Source organism: Leopardus geoffroyi, chromosome D3, assembly GCF_018350155.1.
Source record: "Leopardus geoffroyi isolate Oge1 chromosome D3, O.geoffroyi_Oge1_pat1.0, whole genome shotgun sequence".
In the NCBI taxonomy this organism is placed as follows: domain Eukaryota; kingdom Metazoa; phylum Chordata; class Mammalia; order Carnivora; family Felidae; genus Leopardus; species Leopardus geoffroyi.
Window position 1 is genome coordinate 53,216,440 of NC_059339.1, and position 19,138 is coordinate 53,235,577.

The 19,138-nt window shown below is 37.4% G+C and overlaps 1 protein-coding gene across 3 annotated transcripts in view; it reads right to left on the bottom strand.

Annotated features, from left to right (window-relative positions):
• Nucleotides 1–247: 247 nt before the first annotated feature.
• Nucleotides 248–19,138, bottom strand: part of B4GALT6 (beta-1,4-galactosyltransferase 6) — a 67,362-nt gene continuing 48,471 nt past the window's right edge. For all 3 annotated transcript variants that reach the window (XM_045456873.1, XM_045456874.1, XM_045456875.1), the window contains 5 exons: nucleotides 14,654–14,770; nucleotides 8,946–9,133; nucleotides 5,477–5,599; nucleotides 4,676–4,777; nucleotides 248–3,651 (listed from right to left, as the gene is read on the bottom strand). In XM_045456873.1, the coding sequence (XP_045312829.1) occupies nucleotides 3,504–3,651; nucleotides 4,676–4,777; nucleotides 5,477–5,599; nucleotides 8,946–9,133; nucleotides 14,654–14,770 (678 nt within the window). In that variant the 3' untranslated portion in view covers nucleotides 248–3,503. The remainder of the gene's footprint in view (nucleotides 3,652–4,675; nucleotides 4,778–5,476; nucleotides 5,600–8,945; nucleotides 9,134–14,653; nucleotides 14,771–19,138) is intronic.

Genomic DNA, 19,138 nt, shown 5'->3' on the forward strand with positions numbered 1-19,138 from the left:
CAGACACTGTGGTCACTTCATGCTTCTGTTGCAATCCCAGTGCAACCAAGGTATTTATCAACAATTCACCTTAAATTTAGGAAAACTAACACAACAACCCTAGAAAACCCCCAAAAAGTTCCTGAGTGAAAATAACTACAGTGTCACACAAAGTCTTTAGAACATTGTATTTCATAAAAGACAATGATAAAAAAGTACAAACATTTCCATGAGAAGCAAAAAAAAAAAAAAAAAAAAAAAATGAGAGTACAAGAAGTTACTAGCATTTATTTCAGTGCATTTATGTAGAAGCCTTTCAGATCTAATAACTAAAATGATTTTAAGTACACTTCCTCTTTCAGATAAACCACACTGGCCATTTTAGATCTCTCAGTTGGCATACTTGCAAATACAAGGCAATAAATCCAGAGTGCTAATATTTGTCTTAATGAGCACATACAGAAATACAACAGATACAAGGAAAGGCCAAATAAAATGACACAAAATCTGCTTTCACTTGTAGGAAGCCTCCGAAAGAAGGAGAATTTTGTATTGGTCATTTTTCCATTTTATTTTAAAATGGGTAGCAGTATTTTGGTTGGAAAGGGAATCTAAGCAAGTTTCTGATACATAATCACGTGTTTGCATAACACTGTAAAGAAGTTTTCTTATTGAACACCTTTTCGCAAAATACAAATTTAAATGTAGATTTAAAAAAATACTCATGTGTACACTTTTCCATCTCTTTTCTACCAACAGATCCATTAATCATTACTTCTCTCTGGAGTTGAAAGGCACTATGTAACTTTCCCAGTAGTGCCATAGGGACCTTGTAAGAGTGCCATGTCTACGTACATAAGTTTCTTGACTTTGAAACTAAGAAATACAACCGATAAGTTATCAGAGGATGTCTTCATAATTTTCGAAAGGTTTCAACTTGCTTGATTGGATGTGTTCAGAAATAAAATATGTTTTCTGTAGACATACCTCACGCTGACAGAGCAGGCGATCAATACACAGTCACTAATAAATCCACCAAATGTAACGACAGAGAATTTGCATTTGCAATGGACTTGTTAATTTTTATGGAATAGGTTTATTTTCATAAAATAAAGATAATTGAGCAAAGTGTATATATCACTCTTACGGAAACACATAAAAGTCATTCTTTATAGGCAAAAATCAATTTTTGGTGTGCGCTTAAAAAGCAAAACAAAACAAAAAGGAAACGGAAAAGACAAAAAGGAAACTAATGAGATGATTTTCACAGGATGACATAGCATATTCAAAACTGAAGAAAGCTAAGTAATATGGCTCACTCATGAAACAAAAATTGCTATTAGACTTCCAAGAAAATAAGGCAGATACTAGTAGAACTGAGTGCTCCTGAAACTGTGGAGTGTGTATCAAAATGAAGATTCCAAAATGTGGGCAGCTTCACTTTCAAAAGCAAAATATATGTTTTACGTATAAGACTCAGAAACAGCCCTAATTTTCCCCACAATTAAAATATGTAAGTATTAAAAAAATATTTAAGTATTATTGGATTAATTATGCTCCTATGCCCCTACTATCTTGTTAGTGATTACAAATGTTAACATTCCCAACCGTCTTGCATTTCACCAAATTAAACAAACTGCGTTGGCTATGAGACCAAAACGAACAGATACACAAATTAAGAACAAATCTCTTATTTTTTGGAAGGTTCGATTTTTTTGTTATTTTGAGTACCACCAAAAAAAAAGGAAGGCAAATATTTTGGAAATAATTCTAAGAAATAAATATGGAAAATTCTGTTTGGTATAAAGGGAGAGCAATCCATTTTTTCAAAGTATAAGAAATTCAATTATTTTATGATTTGATTTGTGGTCATTTGTATTGCCAATATTGCCATAAAAAAATAACACTTCACAATTAAACTTAAAGCTGAGATAAATAACTTTGTTTCTGTTTTAGGGGAACAATCCATGAGGCAAATGTTATCCCAACACCCCTCATAGATAGATTTCTTTTGTTCTTCATTGTTTTTGCAGACTCACTTAAGAGATGCATAATTTTTTGTCTTAAATTTCTGAAAATGTTAAGATTTTGTAGACTCTTTGGTTGACTACAGTGGATAATTTTCAAAGTAAGGATGCGGTTTGGTTTGCCATGAAAACTTCACCCAACCTTAAGATAAAGCAATACACTGGATGTCAGATAGTAAGACCTGTTCTCAGAGCAGTGTCCTATAATGTCACCGCGTTTAAATAACTGATTATGTATTTTAATATAATTCTATTAAATTATGCTTTCAGTGAGGCAATTTTAAGAATACCAGAAATGTAATTTCTTAAAAGTGAAAAAAATATATAGTTCTAATAAAACTGGCCGGCATTAAAGGTTCCCTTCAAAACTTGAAATTCTGAGTCCCAGAATTAAACTTAAAATTTGTTTTCATCTACTAAGCATTTATCTTCATAAAAATAGAACATTTAATTTCTTATCTAATAGTATAATTCATTTGTATATTATAAGTACTACTGGGTTTTCCATAGCTCATTCTTTTAAAAAAAATCATTTTGATTTTTTTTTTAATGAAAATTGTTTTTTGGCTCTTCTGAACTAGAAATAATAAAAGTGCTGTTCACTATGAATTAAAAAAAAAAAATACAGTGTACAAACACACACAACCTTGGGAACATTTTTTGAGGCACAAAATCCCTGACAATTACACCAAAGATACATGAAAGACAGTTAACATAAAGAGGTCCTTTATATCGTGTTACATCACAACGTTTACGATTTTCTTGGTAATACTCATGCAATGTGCATAAACAATATGGCTGTGACTTAGCAAAATCTGATGAGATTGCAAGCCAAGGAAAAAAACAGGTAATTCTGGTAGGAAGAAGAGCTGTTTAACTCCTTTCTTCTTATCCTTTAGAACCCTAAGAAAGCTGTGTCTTCCACACAAGAGGCTGAAGGTCTAAAGCTCAAAACTAGTATAACCACTTACTGTATTAGTTGGCTGTCAATTATTGACAGTTCCTTCATTTCATACAAGGGTTAACCTTTGTTTAGTGACATAAATTTGCATTGTTTTTTTCCATGCAAATAAAAATGTCTAGAAAAGTCTAATAAAGGCATGACCAATTACATGCAAAACTGCAACACATCTTTTTCAACAATTTGAACACATTAATTTACATCACATATATACAAAACATGTTTAAACAGAAATAAAGCATTCTCTTGAATTAAATTATATATGTTAGTATAAAAATTTTCTCTTTGTAGGGAGGCCCTCTTAACTTCCAGACTTCCGCAACGGCACTGAGTCTCCGCAGTGCTTGCCGTGGGCGAGTGTCTCAGAGTCCAGGATGGGTGATAGCATATAATCTCACACCGTAAACACTAAGGACAGCTGGTTCTTCTCACGGATCAGGGCACTGTGACACGTCCATTCACTGACCTCCATTTAGAATACACTCCAAGTCTGTGATCAGCATTGTGGTCTAGCTTTGCCAGGACAGCTACTTCTTTTAATACTCTTCAATTGGAGCTAACTCTGGCATGAGGTTTACAGATATGTTTGTATACAACCTATCAACCAGTATTTTTGGCGTATATATTAAATTGTTCAACCCATCGATGTACTGACGCTCTTTTGAATACCTCAGTAATTTATACCTACAGTGTTAGAGAAGAAAATGAAAAATAACGGCAACATGTTTAAAAAGAAAAAACTGCTGATGAATATGCTCAAGGTCATTCTTGTAATTACAGTGCTCAAAGCTCTGTACAATTTTAATTCTTCATGCATAGTTAAAAATCCTTCTAAACCAGAGCACCTAGGTGGTTCAGTCAGTTAAGCATCTGGCTCTTCGTTTCGGCTCAGGTCATGATCTCACGGCTTCACGGGTTTGAGCCCCACATCGGGCTCTGTGCTGGTAGCATGGAACCTGCTGCTTGGGATTCTTTCTCCCTCACTCTTTGCCCCTCCCCCACTTGTGCTCTCTCTCAAAATAAATAAATAAACTTAAAAAAAACATTCTAAACCATTCTAAATTAGCATTTTTACTAGCTTTAAAATGCCTCCTGAAAAAATTATTTTGCACACTTACAACTTAGGCATCCTTAAGAAATAAAATATTTTATGTTAATGCTTTATGAAGTAATATGTTTTAAGGAAACACTTTTTATTTTTATTTTTCTTTAATGTTTATTTATTTTTGAGAGACAGAGAGTGTGAGCGGGAGAGGGGCAGAGACAGAAGGAGACACCGAATCTGAAGCAGGCTCCAGGCTCCGAGCTGTCAGCACAGAGCTCGATATGGGGCTCAAACCCACAGACCGGGAGATCATGACTTCAGCTGAAGTTGGACGTTTAACTGACTGAGCCACCCAGGCGCCTCCAGGAAACAGTTTTTATATAAATGGTAACCTGGGCTTTTTAATATAACATAAATACATATGTATATCTCTTTTCTTTATATAAAGAAAAATAACATCAACAGACAAGTCCCTGGAGAAGATTTTTCTCATTAATATAACATAAATACATATGTATATCTCTTTTCTTTAGATAAAGAAAAATAATATCAACAGACAATTCCCTGGAGATTTTTTTTGTGGGGTGCAATGCTTTTTTAAAAAATCTTTCATACATTAAATAATTTTGAAACTTTGTTATCTGAAAGTGATATTAAACTTACCGTCCTAAAAACTGGACTTCACCTCGATGGTGATGAGGAATAGATTTGTATTTCCCCAAGTCTCCCTCTGGTCTTGTTACATTGTATCCAGCATAGTGAACTCTATAATACATGGAAATGAAAATATCAGGGAATAAAATCTGACATAAAATTGATTACGTAAGTTCAAGTTAAAATGCAAAAGAAGGATGCCTGGGTGGCTCAATCAGTTAAGCGTTGACTCTTGATTTTGGCTCAGGTCATGATCTCACGGGTGTGAGACTGAGCCCCACATCAGGCTCCACGCTGGGTGTGGAACTTGCTTGGGATTTGCTCTCTCCCTCTGCCCCTTCCCCACTTGTGCTCTCTCTCTCAAAAAAAAAAAAAAAACAATTAAAATGCAACAGAATGAAATCATTACAGAGTTGTCAACTTCAAAAGGCACTCTTTATTTTTCCTCCAAATTTTTATTTAAATTCCAGTTAGTTAGCATGCAGTGTAATATTAGTTTCAGGTGTAGAATTTAGTGGTTCAATACTTACATACAACACCCAGTGCTCACATCACAAGTGCCCTCCTTAATACCTATCACCTACTTCACCCACCCCCTACCCACCTCCCCTCCAGTCACCATCAGTTTGTTCTGTAAAGTGAAGACAGAAGGCATTCTTCATGAAGAAAGGGACAAACACAAAATAGGATTTAGGAACCTCAAAAATTTTCCACCCCCACCAAATCTTTCCTCAGGATGGCAAAGTGCTATTTAACTAATAAAAGGAAATTTACAGAAAACTCTATTAAGCAATTTGTACCTCAACATACCTATTCCAAAGGTCATCATCTTCTCCTCCCCATCCCCAGAAGGCATTAGGAAAACCATTGATCTTTTTAAATTGTTCCACTGTCAGTCCACTTACACCACCAAAAAACTCTTTATATGGAAGACTAAAAAGAAAGCAGAATACAGCATTCTAAAAATGAAATCAAAACAGTTTGCCGTATGAAATCAAGTTTTCAGTCTTATATGTGCTTTGCAAAATACACTCTTATTTTCCATATAAACAACTGTGCTGATTAAATCATATTCTGGGAAATGTAAAGTGCACGAAGAAACAAAACATTTTTATATTCTAGTGAAGCATCTAAATGTGTGAGGTAAAATGCAAAATAAAACACTTGTGATAACTGAAATTTAATATTCAATATTGTTACTTTGTAAGACTCAAAGCCCAGTGTTCAAAAATTGTATGAGATTTCCACACCAAAGTAAACTTGCTTAAATACATCAATAGTTGTTCATGAAATGTTAGATGTTGTTAAGCTAATAAAATGTCCTAAATTAAATGAACTTAATTATAAATGTGTTATTACAGAGGCTGGGATAAAAATAAATTAATAAAGACAACTCTAGCATTTAATTTTGAAATAACTAGCTGCCTGTTCTTATGATAATCATACCTGCTTGATATGATACCATAATACTCATGGGTATTTACAAATATATGCCTAATGTACTAATATATATAAATGCATATTAATATGTATGTACTAATATATAGATAACGTACTAATGTACTAATATATATATATAAATGACTTTATTGAGATATAGTAGACATATAACACATTATACTCATTTTAGATGTATGACAAAATGATTTCATATATGTATATACTGGAAAATGATTACCACAATAAATCTAGTTATTATCTATCACCACACATAGTTATAAAATTCTTCATTTTCTTGTGATGAGAGCTATTAAGATCTACTCTCTTAGCAACTTTCAAATATACAATATAGTATCATTGGCTCCAGTCACCATGCTGTACATTACATCCAAATATTTACTTATCCTACAACTGAACGTTTATGTCTTTTAACCCCCTTCAATCATTTTGCCTACCCATCCCCCCCCCCCCCCCCCCCCACTTCTGGCAACCACCAATCTGTCCTCTGTATCTGTGAGTTTGGTTATTTTTTAGATTCCACATACAACTGAGATCATACAGTAATTGCCTTTCTCTGAGAAATGACTACCTGGTAGTTTTTAATTTGGATTTTATTTTCCTTATCTTTCTTTAACTCATATTCCAAGGAATTTGTCAAACTAAGTTGTTCGTTTACATATTGTTTTTCTGATCTCAAGGTAGCATCCTTAGACTTAGTTCTGAATAAATTCCTGTGGCCCCAAAATGCTATCGGGAAGCAGCATGCCACAGCCCCTACAGAGGCCAGGGAGGGCCAGTGGGGAAAATGTGGAGGGCCAGTAGGGAAAACACGACCATGCACAGCTTGTGTAAATCAAGATAAGGGAAATCTGGCCAGGACTATGGCAAAGCTGCCTCAGACAGAGGGAGAGAGCAGATCTCATTTTTTGTCGGAGGGACTCTCACCTCATTCCCCGCGGGGAAGAAGTGCTGTGTGCCAGCTGAGATCTTGTGTGGCCACGGAAGAAGGGAGAAGCAGCTCCTGCATGGAACTCACTGGTTGCAGGAGAAAGCAATCTTGGCCCCACCATGGACCAAAAGCACTCAAAGACAATAAAAGCAACACTGACTCCAAAGACAATCACTGCCCCAGGAGACTGCACAGGCTCACACTTGGGAAGTAAGGATTCCATAGTTATAACACCAGTTGGGGTTCAACAGGGTCAACAGGCATTCATGGCACTGTTGTGTTTCCCATACCAGTCAGTTATTGTTCCCCAGGCTAGTGGTCTGGGAGAAACCTGAAGATCAGCAGAGAGGCAGATATAGATAAATGTGTGTGTCTGTGCATTGATCAACATGTACAAATTGGCAAGTACGTTAATTCCACTTATTGTTCTGCTTGAGTGGAAATAATCAACTGTACTATAACCCGATGGAGAAAGATTAGAGAAAATGAAGGTAGAACAAATAAACTAAAGAAGAGGAAACAGAAGATCAACAAAAAAATCTAGTAGTATTTACCTCACACTGTCCAAAGGGAGAGAGTCACTAATCTGGGGGCCTGGGCTTTTCTGTCAGCAGCCATCAGAGTGTGAGCACCATTAAGAGGCAGAGATCCTTCATCAGGCTTCATCCCATGGCCTGAAGTCTACCCACTATCAGGCCTATTCTTTAATCTGCTGCCATTCTCCCTAAACTACATTCTACTCAAACTTCCAAGATACCCTACTAACCGTGGGGTTAGTCTAGGTAGATCTGAGGATCATATTACATTAAAAGTTAATGTTTTCAAGTAAGAAAAATCAATTTAAAATTTTTAGTTTATATGATCTATATAATGTTTTTTAGTGAAAATCAGTTACTCTGGATCTAATTTGACTGTGTTGGGCTAACCAAAACTGAGTTTCCAAGAACCAGATCCTGAACCTGGATGATCTTCCCCAAGCCCATGGTAATGTCGGACTTGGAGTTCAGACACTGCAATAGTAAGGAAAAGGTTTGTTAATAATGACAAGCAAAAAAAAAAAAAAAAAAAAAAAAAAAAAAAAAGGCATTCATTTCCTATCCTAGTGCTGATTAACCTAGTCATGTCCAGGAGACTGTCTGCCTTCTCTAGTGTGCAGGTTGGGGAGCAGGCAAAACTGTGATGTAGGAACCATCTGCCCTGCTCTAGGCTGCCTGTCTTCTCTCCACTTCCATCAGCCAGGAAAACTGTGATGACGTAAATGCTTCTGTGTCAATTTCAGTTACTATCAGCACCGATGACTTTTCATTTCAAGGTACATGAAGTCAGAGAGAGAAAAAAAAAAACCACCATAAAAACCCTGCCTTCTACTATTAAAGGCAAGACAAGAACCCAGAACTTAGAAAGAGAATGACACACTGCAGAGAAAGGGCCTTCCCTGCACTAAAACAAACCACGGGAAAAGCGGAAGCAGAAGGGAGTCGTCACGTGCTATGTGCGCCTACGCAGGGGAGGCCCAACATCCGTGATCTCACAGAGCCCTAGGGAAGGGCTGACTCCAAGAAACAAGAACACCAGCAGCAGAGGTATGGGAAACTAACCAAGTCCTATCACTGCTAAATGGGGAACCAAAAGTTAAGTCCACATTTGCTTGATGTAGAACCCAGGTTTCTCTCTCCCACCACCCCACATGCAAACTTCTGAGTGAGGAAGCACCCAGAGGGCAGGCAAGTGACTCTATATCCTGGCTCCCTGTGAGGACGAAGTGGAGTTAAAGACACTCTTTAGGCTTCTGAGCCCTCTCAGATCCAGGCACAGTAACAGAACTCCCACGTCAATGATATGACTTTGTGAGTCTACTGTATGGCATCAGGAGGACTGCATATTACTCACATATACATGTATTTATCCAGCTTTGCTGCAAAATGACGCGGCATTTCTCCACAACCGTAATAGTTTCGGTCATTTTCGGGTAGATGATCCACATCGTGGAAGATTACGCAGTCCCAGACACTGTCTTTCATGGCCTCTTTGAAGCCCACATTGAAGAGCATCGCACGGTTAAAAGGCTGTGTGCCGGTCTTTGCAGAGAAAAACACAAATACGGTCAGCCTTTGTCATCTGGCTTTTTTCTAACTTGTTGATTCAGGGTGAGATAATAATTGTAAATACATCCAAATCAACTACATAAAATGAAATATTTCAGGATCTTCAAATATGCAGATACACTATGTTCTTTCGTGCTTTGGTTCAGAGAAGAAAACACTGTTGTTATCTAGTGTACTGTCAGATCACCAGATTTACAGAATGATGTAATTCATCTTTCTGTTTTACTCCAAATATATCAGAATATAGATCATTTATGACGAAGGAAAAAAAGCCATGAAAAATAATACAGGTTCTATTTTTTAGTGAAGTTTTCCATGTGTGTCAAGTCTAAGAGAAGCAGGAAATGAACTGTGACTCGGCATGCAGTAGCCCTTCTGTTCTAGAACAAGGCCAAAGAGAGCTAAGTCCCTATTGTTAATGCTTACAATAAAGACACAGACATATTCAGAGACGAAAACAATCGGAACTTATTACACAAAACCCAACTTCTTTATTACAACCATTTTCTTTTATTATTAAGAAAAGTATATTAAAGTTCCCAGGCAACAACCACTTTCTGTTTTTATTATTCTTGCTTATGATAAAGACCAAGAGCACTTTAAGGGACAAGAAAATGGGAACTTATTACACAGAACCCAACTTCTTACAGAATTACCACTTCCCCTTTATTTACGAGGAAAGTTTTATTAAGGTGCATCGGCAGTAAAAAGTTTCATTCTACACCTGAGGAATATTAAAGAGCAATTATCCATGCCTTAGCAATATTTCTCAAAATCATTTCCAAAGACAGCAAAAAAGGACAATGACAGGAGCAAATGAGACACACAACATGGTCACCACCAGAGTGCTGCCTCAGAGTGAGAAATGATGAATTTTTAGTCCCGAGTCCCACACTAACTTGAGGTAACAGAAATCCCTTTACTTTTTACAGCTTCCTTCTTCACCAATGAAAAGGAGAGAACATACAGGAAAGGGAATTAAATTATAAGGTCATTACTGGCACATCAACATCAGCTTGAACAAACTCCTTTCCTTTAAGGTTTTAAAATTTTGTTTTTATTAAATGTGGACATAATATTTAATAGCTTATCATAAAAATAAGTTCATCTTCCAAAAGTAAAGCATTTCCCCTGCTCTAGTAGTTTATACTAGTACTTTTCTCCATATTGCAAGGTAATATGAGTTCTGATGTTTCCCTGCTTCGTTAACTTTAGACACCGTCCACTGACTTCGTACCGTGGTCATTGAAGATTCACACCACCACGCTCACTGCCCCTCCATCCATTTTCCCAATGTAGTTATATAATAATTTTTGGTAAAAGCAATAGTATCTGCATTATTAGGACTGCATAAATATTTCTGGAGTGTTGAGTGAATTAGGATTCCACTTTCTTTTTCAAACTGGGATTAATGACCGTCTTCTGTTTTCTTAGTTTTCTATGCAACTATTATTACTCTGTACAAAAGCCTCAATAGATATGTCCTCTACTTATTAGTAATGATGTAGTTCAAACACGTCAAGTCACCTATCAATTCCTTCTCCACCCCCTCAAGCCCGACTCCAGCTCCCGCTGCCCTTGATTCTTGCTCCAGTTTGGACTGGTCTAACAACATGTGACTCTCATCCTAGGACTTTGTTCCCTACATCACCCGTTTTGATTTGGCTTTCTCTATTTGCTAAGGCACACCCTTCAACAGCTTCCTAAGTAAGGGTGCATGAAAAATATATATATATATATAGTCAATGAATGCTTGAAAATGCCATCCGTCTACCCTCACACCTGATTGATGTATGGGCTAGGTAAAAACTTCTAGGTTAAAAAATCAATTTCCTCTAGAATTATAAAGGCATGGCTCAACAATCTTCTAGCTATCAGTGTTACCAAGAAGATTCATAATCACTGGTAATTTTTCCTATAGAACCTTCTCAATATCTTGTCTTTTTAATTTGTATTCTAAAATTTTGAAATAAAATGCTTCACAGCAGGTCAGTATTTTACTTGCATACACATGTGAGCCCCTTTAATCCAAAGACATGTCTTTCCTTCTGGGAAATTTTCTTGTATTATTTCTTTGGTCATTTTCTTCCCAGTCCCTCCCCGATTTTTTTCTGCTCTATTTTTCCAGAACTCTGCTCAGCAAGTCTACCACCAAGTGTGAATGGGGAATGCCAACGGCACTGCACCGGCGCCTCATCTCTGCTCCAGGACGTCTGGGCCTCAGCTGGGGGACCCACTTCCAAGGTGGCTCACTCCCCCAGACGGCAAGTTGCTGCTGCCAAGATGATGTGGTTCCCTCTCCACAGGGCTGTTCGAGTGTCCTCATGACCTGGTAGCTGGCTTCCCTGAGAAAGTAATCCAAGAGACCAAGGCAGAAGCAGCAAGGTCTTTTATGACCTGCCCTCAAAAGCCACATGCTGTCCTTCTGCAGCTTGGTTGCCCACGCAAGTCAGCCCGTATTCGCTGGAGACCACTCAGGGGCCCAGTTACACAGAGGCAAAATCCCTGCGGGCCATCCTGGAAGTGGTTACCCCCGTGACATTCTGTCCTGATTGATCTTCTTAACTTCTTATGTTTTAGTTCTATTTTAGGAGTTATTTTCTTAGTGATCTTCTAGCATTCTACGTTTTAATAATGACATTTTCTTTTATAGTAACTTCCTTATTCTGACTATTCTTCATGATGTCCTATTTTTGCAGATTCATGATCTTTATTCTCTGTGGATACTGATTATGAGCTTTTGTTGTTCTTTGAGGATTTTATCTGTTCCCTTCACTGTCTCTATTATCTACTCTCCCTCTTGTTGGATCGTATTCCTGCCTGGAATCCACTCCCCATTATTCTAGTCAGGGCTGCCCCAACTTCACCTCCTCTGAGAGGCCTTCCCTGAACACTCTATACAAAAGAACACGTGTCCATGCCCTTACTGCTCTCTTTGCCCTGATCTTTAGCCCCGAGCACCACCTGCCACATCATGAACGATTCACTGCCCATCTCTCCTCACCAGAACGAGGGGCCTTGCCTTGGTTTGTTCCCTGCTGTATCCCTGTTGTTGAATGAATGAAAGGGCTTCATGGAGGTGATAAAGCGATGAGCTGGCCTTTTCCTTTGGAGATGTCCAAGTACAACATCAGGCATCTCCTTTCTGAGGCTAATCTATTTCTCTAATAAAGACACAACTTATGCTCTGTTGTCAGCTGGAGGGGCTGGGGGGATTTCATTTCTAACTGCTAGCTTCAAAAACCCCAGACAGAGAAAAGGCCTGAGGATCCCCAGGGTCTGTGTGCAGGCTCACTCAACCCCTCCTGCTTCGAGGCCCCACAGCTTGGCTGTGCTGGCACAGTCAGGACTTTGGTGTGGTTTCTCCACAGGATAAACTTTCATTTCTTACAAGACACAGCAATCACCTGGCAGCACGAGCAAAGACGAGGAACTGGGAATGTGACTGTTTTGTAATCAAACTTTTAAAATCAATCCCGTGACTTTATGGCCAGCGCTACAGTCCGTCTGTGACATCTCTCAAGTGCCGGGACCTGCAGGAGCTTGTCCAGCAGACTGCCTCCATTCTTGTCACAATCACCCTCAACAAGCACGGGGCTTCGAACATCCCCTGCTTTGCTAAGGGAGTCATCAGTGCTCCATCTACTCCCCGACTTCCAGAAATGTGTTGAAATCTCTCGATGACCATCACTTTGTCCTTCTGGTTTAAAACCTTTTTTTCTTTCACTCTCATTTTTGGTGTTTGGAAAGGAGAAGTGGTAAATATGTGTATAACCTCCCACGTTTAACTGAAGTTCTGAGCCGAACTTCAATTGCTTAGCACTTCTGGGCACCAGTCCAGCAGAAAAGCCACTCTTCTATTTCATATGTGGTAAAGATGTTACTACCTCAAAACCACCCACTATCAACTACATGGGCCTGAATTAATATCGATCAAGGCTGAGACTTAGACTTAAGGAGTTTATAAAATATGGATCTTAGCTGCTTTGCAAAGGTTGCTCTATCACACACACAAAATAATTCAGTGGTTCTGAACTCTCAGAAGAATATCCCTTTACAAACACTGACACTGTGCCCTCTTCAATAGCTCAGCTGGGAGAGTGGAGGACCATGAAAACACGGATGCAGACGTCTCACCTCCCAACACATTAAGGAGACTGAAATTTCAATAAAGGAAACTAGCAGTTGGTAAAACTGACCTAGAAGTTTTTACTTATGGCTATCCTGAAAGTAGCTAGAAATTGTGATTTGTTATCAGGTAAAAAAAAAAAAAAAAAAAAAAAAAAAAAAAAAAAAAAAATCCATTTTCATAGTACAGGTTGTTACATTAAAAAGTACATAGATGTACTATATGCATCATCATATGCACAGGAACAAACCTGACAGGGGTAATTTACATACAGGGAAGTGTAAGTTCTAATAAATAGCAAGCATTCACAGGGGTAAAAATAGAGGCAAAAAGCTAAGAACAGATCTAAAATAAGCCACAAAGGAGATGGAAAAACATACTAAATATAATAATCTTAGGAACAAAACTTGAATATTTTCCACACGAAATACCCATAAGCATCTAATAATATAAGCTAGGTCACTTTATGTCTACTGATAAATAAGGAAATATATTTTTAGTCAGGTTTAGTGTGAGTAAAAAGAAGGAGTATCAGGATAAAATGAGGTTATCAATATCAAGCCCAAAGTAGCCAAATTATAATATATTTGAAATACAAACAAAATACACATGTTAGAAATGCTACATAGAAATCACTGATAGGGGCGCCTGGGTGGCGCAGTCGGTTAAGCGTCCGACTTCAGCCAGGTCACGATCTCGCAGTCCGTGAGTTCGAGCCCCGCGTCGGGCTCTGGGCTGATGGCTCAGAGCCTGGAGCCTGTTTCTGATTCTGTGTCTCCCTCTCTCTCTGCCCCTCCCCCGTTCATGCTCTGTCTCTCTCTGTCCCAAAAATAAATAAACGTTGAAAAAAAAAAAAAAAAAAAAAAAAAAAAAAAATTTAAAAAAAAAAAAAAAGAAATCACTGATAAAATTCAGGAAATGCCCTAGTGTTTGGGAGGTGGGGTGGGGGAAAGATAAGTTAAGAAATCCAAGATGATACCTTAATATAAAACTAGGTAATGACAGGAATGGAAAAAAACAAAAGTATGGCAAATATCTCCAAAGGGTTCAAATAAGACTGAAAGAAATTGTATATATGGAATACTGAGACATGAAGAATATTTATGGAGAAAAAATTAGCTGATAATATGAAAAATAATTCAAGAACAACATCTCACCTTAATAGGTAAGACGTGATGATTAAAAATGATAGGAACATATCAACTGATAAATGGATTAACAAAATGTGGCATATATAATACGCTTAATCCCAAATGAGATTTTACCAAAATATAAAACCAAAGATTCACCCTAAACATTTTTAATCCCACCATATCGAAGAGTTCAAGTTCCACTATACTTACCATTCTGAAAAATATTCTCACCTGTTCAATGACATAAAAGGCAAATTCCAGCCTCTGCTTCTGGAGCATTGGAATCAGATGCAAGAAAAAAATTGGGAGATGTTCATGGCGATTCCGGAAAGGAATGAGAACTGCCACCTTAAAAACAAAATAGTCACATATGTAGATAAATATTGCACAGCAAGCCCTGGAGGTAAAGATAAAAACTGATCCTTAAAAATTTCTGAAAATTTTAAAGTCAAACCTTCATAGATTTTCTCACTAGAGATCCAACAGTGAGAAAAAATAGACCTGGCCTTTGCCTTTGTTCCATTTCCAGTCTTGTGAACCTGGAAGGTGTAAGTGGGTTCTGAGGGCCATTCCTTACATTGTGATATTTATTTATCGTATGGTCACCATGGAAGTCCTAGAAAGACTTCAAAGGCCTGATAAAATCAGGTTTGGGGACGGCAAAGACTACTGTGGAGAGTAGACTGGAGAAAGCCAAAAATCGATTCAGCGAGCTGGTTAAGCCAAGAGGTAATGGAAGCTTGAACTGAGGTGAGGGTGGAGGAGAAGAGAGGTACATGAATTTTTGGAACATGTGAGAAGTGAATTAACGGGACTGGTTTATGGATTGGATATAAGGAGGGTGGGGAAGGGATGTGTCAAGAGTAACTTCTAGGTTTTAAATTAGATCGTAAATAATAAATTCATGATTTTAAAATTGAATTTAAAAGACATTCCATTTGAATATCTACTATCTTACACATGGCTTATTCAGCCTAGAGTTATTTTTGAGAAATATAACAGATATATCATAGAAGTTTCATAATAATATTAGTTATTTTTCATTTAATCAAAATGTAAAATTAAATTTTTGATACATTTTATGTTTTTCAGTGGTAGGATAATACTGAGTTTAAAATGAAATTGATAGTAAAATTACATTAAAATGTTAAGCTTAACAAAGAAAAAGTAATGTAAGCAGTAGAAAACAAAGAAATTCATCCAAAGAAATGTGTTTTTTTTTACCTAATGTAAAGAACAAAAGAAAAAACACATATATGGAAATTAAGTAGTTTTTCAGTAAATCGATGTTTTTCCTAGGGGGAAAGAAAAATTATTGGGGTTCTTAAAAGCAAGACTAAAAAACACCATCTATATATAAAATAGGAATAAATGAATAATTATTAACCACCACTTACTCAAATCCTCTATTTCTTGGATCCAAGATTTGTCATACAAGCTAAATTACCCTACAATTTAGACTTTGTCCTTGAAAATGATGAAATGTTTTCTAAACATTGCTTTTCTTAGCTAAACTGGCTTTATTATAATTGTGAATTTTCTAATGCAAATTGAAATAAAAACAAATGTTTTGTACAGATTATAAATCCCCAAATCATTAGATTTTCAAAGAGCATAACAGTCAAAATATATCTAATTACAGTATCTATGTGTCACTTTATATTCTGGATTTTAAAATACAGTTTAAACTGGTTTTAAGAGAAAACTTTGTAGGAACATTATATCTGGGAATTACTAAAATTTCACCTATACCAAATAATTTTTACTACTGAATGAATAAATGTAAATAATTGAGAAGGCATAGGTTCAGGACCTGGTCCTATTTGTAAAATCAGGTCATGACGTTAGACACAATCAACAGAAAATAGTAACATTTACTAATGTATTTTACATTACCAGGATAAATAGAGAAATTTTTAAATTATTAAAATAGTTTCATTTTAAAAAACCCACAAAAGATAGTTTAGCAAAACTGAAGATGTCTAAACTAGAATCACCACCACTAGTTTTCCCTAAATGCTGATGAGACAGCAGAAAAAGAGACAATGGCTGCTATGACACTGATATTTTCATGTGTGCACTATTTTATTTTCAGTGAGTTGTAAGAACTAAAGAGGTTCTGGTGCCTCTCTGCCAGCCGCACTTTTAATCCCATTCCCTTCTGGTTCACCCATAAGGTACCTCTTGAATGAAAGGACCACAAGGTTGCCGGAGCAAGGCTAACTCATATCCAAGAGTCTGCCCACCCCCAACATGGTGGCCACTGCTCATTCTACACACATCCCACTGACTGGGGACCTGCTGGTGGGTGTCCAGTATTCATTGCTGGCATAGTCACAGAACACCCAAAGCAACACAACTCCCAAGGCAGCTAGGGACCCCTACGTCCACTCTTAGAGCAAACGACTATGAAAAGTAAAAGAAGGGGAAGAAGTCAGATGGCAAGAACAAACCCCTACCACTGGCTTTACCAGATGTGAACAGTGTGGTAACTTCTGCAGAAGTAAGGGTCAAGCTTGCCCTTCCTCATTCTGAATTTGGCCACAAGGCAGCCTCCTGTGACAATGTAAATGGGCTACAAAAGCAGTTAAGGCGAATTATTTAAAGGAAGATATTTAAAGGAAGAAGCTATTAAGTAGCTGCCAAGTCCACATTAAAGATGGTCCACATTAATTAAATACAATTATGCTGAGTGATGGGTTGAACATATAAGAATAGACAAGGTCGTAGCCTCTAAATCAGCAATTTGTTCAATGAAGCATTTAAAATATCAAGACTTGTGGGGTTTTTTCTTAACCTTACAAGGAAACTGAGAATATTATAAAAGAAAAAAACTACCAGTGTCTTGGCAAATTCAAAATAAGCTAAACTGTTGTCTTAATAGCAAATAAATGGCCACATTTTAATGTGACCATTATCAAATATTTTGAACATGCCTAAAGCAAATTTTTTATTAAAATAAAGCAAAACAGTATCTTAAAAATTCATTTGGCATGTCCCTTCTTGTGGCGGTGGAATGACATTCTCAACAGTTTACAAATTATTGTCTAGAAAACGAAGATCTCAGGGTTCTGCAATAATATATTTAAGGTTTAATAACCTTTGCTTCAGGACATTTCTCACATGTGCCCTAATTTGCTGTGCGAACCACTCTCCCATTGATGCATTTCCAGTAGAGACAGACAACATCTGGTCGTTATCTTCTGCAAAACAGCACTTCATCTTCACCAATCCCTCCTCGCCACCTCTTGTTCAAGCAAAATTATCCCATTCAGTTTGCTCCCACTTTAAGCCACTAATCTTACTGAATTTCTGCACCTACATTTCTTGCTTGCTTATGTGCTCTTATACTCACCATGAGATTAGCAAGAAAAGTGTTTACTACATACATTTTCCCCACTAAGTTTTTGTCCTACTTTCAAACTTCAGGCACACCACCGGCTACAGTGTCCCTAGACGACCTGGCTGCAAACTTGCCTACTTGAGGGGTGCGGTAGCTCTGTGCCACTGACGAAGACGGAACACAGTAGAAGTTGCTGTGCTCTCTCTTCGTCAGTGGTTTCTGGTCCATCGTCCTCATCCTCCCCATTTCCAGTGTCTGCGGGAGCTTCTCAAACAGGAGGCACTTGATAAAAAAAAAAAAAAAAAAAAAAAAATGCAGGTTCTTGTCCCTTTCCACCAATAAAATCAGATCTGAGGACTAAGTTCAAGAATATTCACTTTTACCAAACACCCTGGGTAGTTCTGAAATAGATGCTAAGAGTCATCTTTGAGGACTAGATATGGAACCCTGCCTCTGAGCAGACACCCACAGCAGGCAGCTGCCTGCTTCTTTAAGCCTTTAGGCTTTAGACCTCCAGTTCAGACCTCCACCTGACCCCTGCATGGAAAAGCAAGGTCACAGGTAAACACTTCACCTTTTAATGTCCAGAAAAGCATTATCATCTTCCTCTTCCAAACCCCTTTAGAAATAAGCTTGCCTGTATAAGGCCTCCAATCTGTGCTCCAACCCGTTTTCCACGGGAACCTGTAGTGTTCAAAATACCTGAGAATTGCTGAAATCACTCAGTTTCAAAGCTCTCAGTTCCAATTAATTGGCCATTAATGAACTTAGTTGTTTTTTTTTTTTTTTTTTAAGAAAAAGAACCTCAAATATTAAGAATCACGTTGGTAGCAGACGTTTAACATAAATCTAGTAATTCCTTCTTTCCCTCTCTCTCAACTCTGTTCCAAGATTAGAATGGGACATCATTAGAATGTAAACAGGTTGAGGGCAGGGAGAGAAGGGGAATGTCCTTAATTAGTTAAACACGGCAAGTACCAGTCATCTCTGAATCATGTCCAAATTTCTTCTCATACTTTTAGCTGCATAGCTCAGAACCAGAAACTGTATTCTGAGAAGGGTTTGCATCAAGTTGAAATAACAACAGCATTACCATACGGTTCCTAAATAAAATAAGCTTATTTTTAGATCCTTGAATTAGCTTGCTCTTGGGAACTCCACTTTCAATATTGTTACCTAGTCATTCACACGGAGTTTATAGTCTACTAAAATCTTTAAATAGAATTACTTGTGTGTGATATACCTTTCTCCCGGAAAGTGAGAAGAAGAAAGCAAACCATAAAATTTAAAATCCAATGTCTGATATAGACCAATGAAGGAAGAACAAGAACACTAAATGTTCCCAATCCCAAATTGCTCTACCACAGCGCACA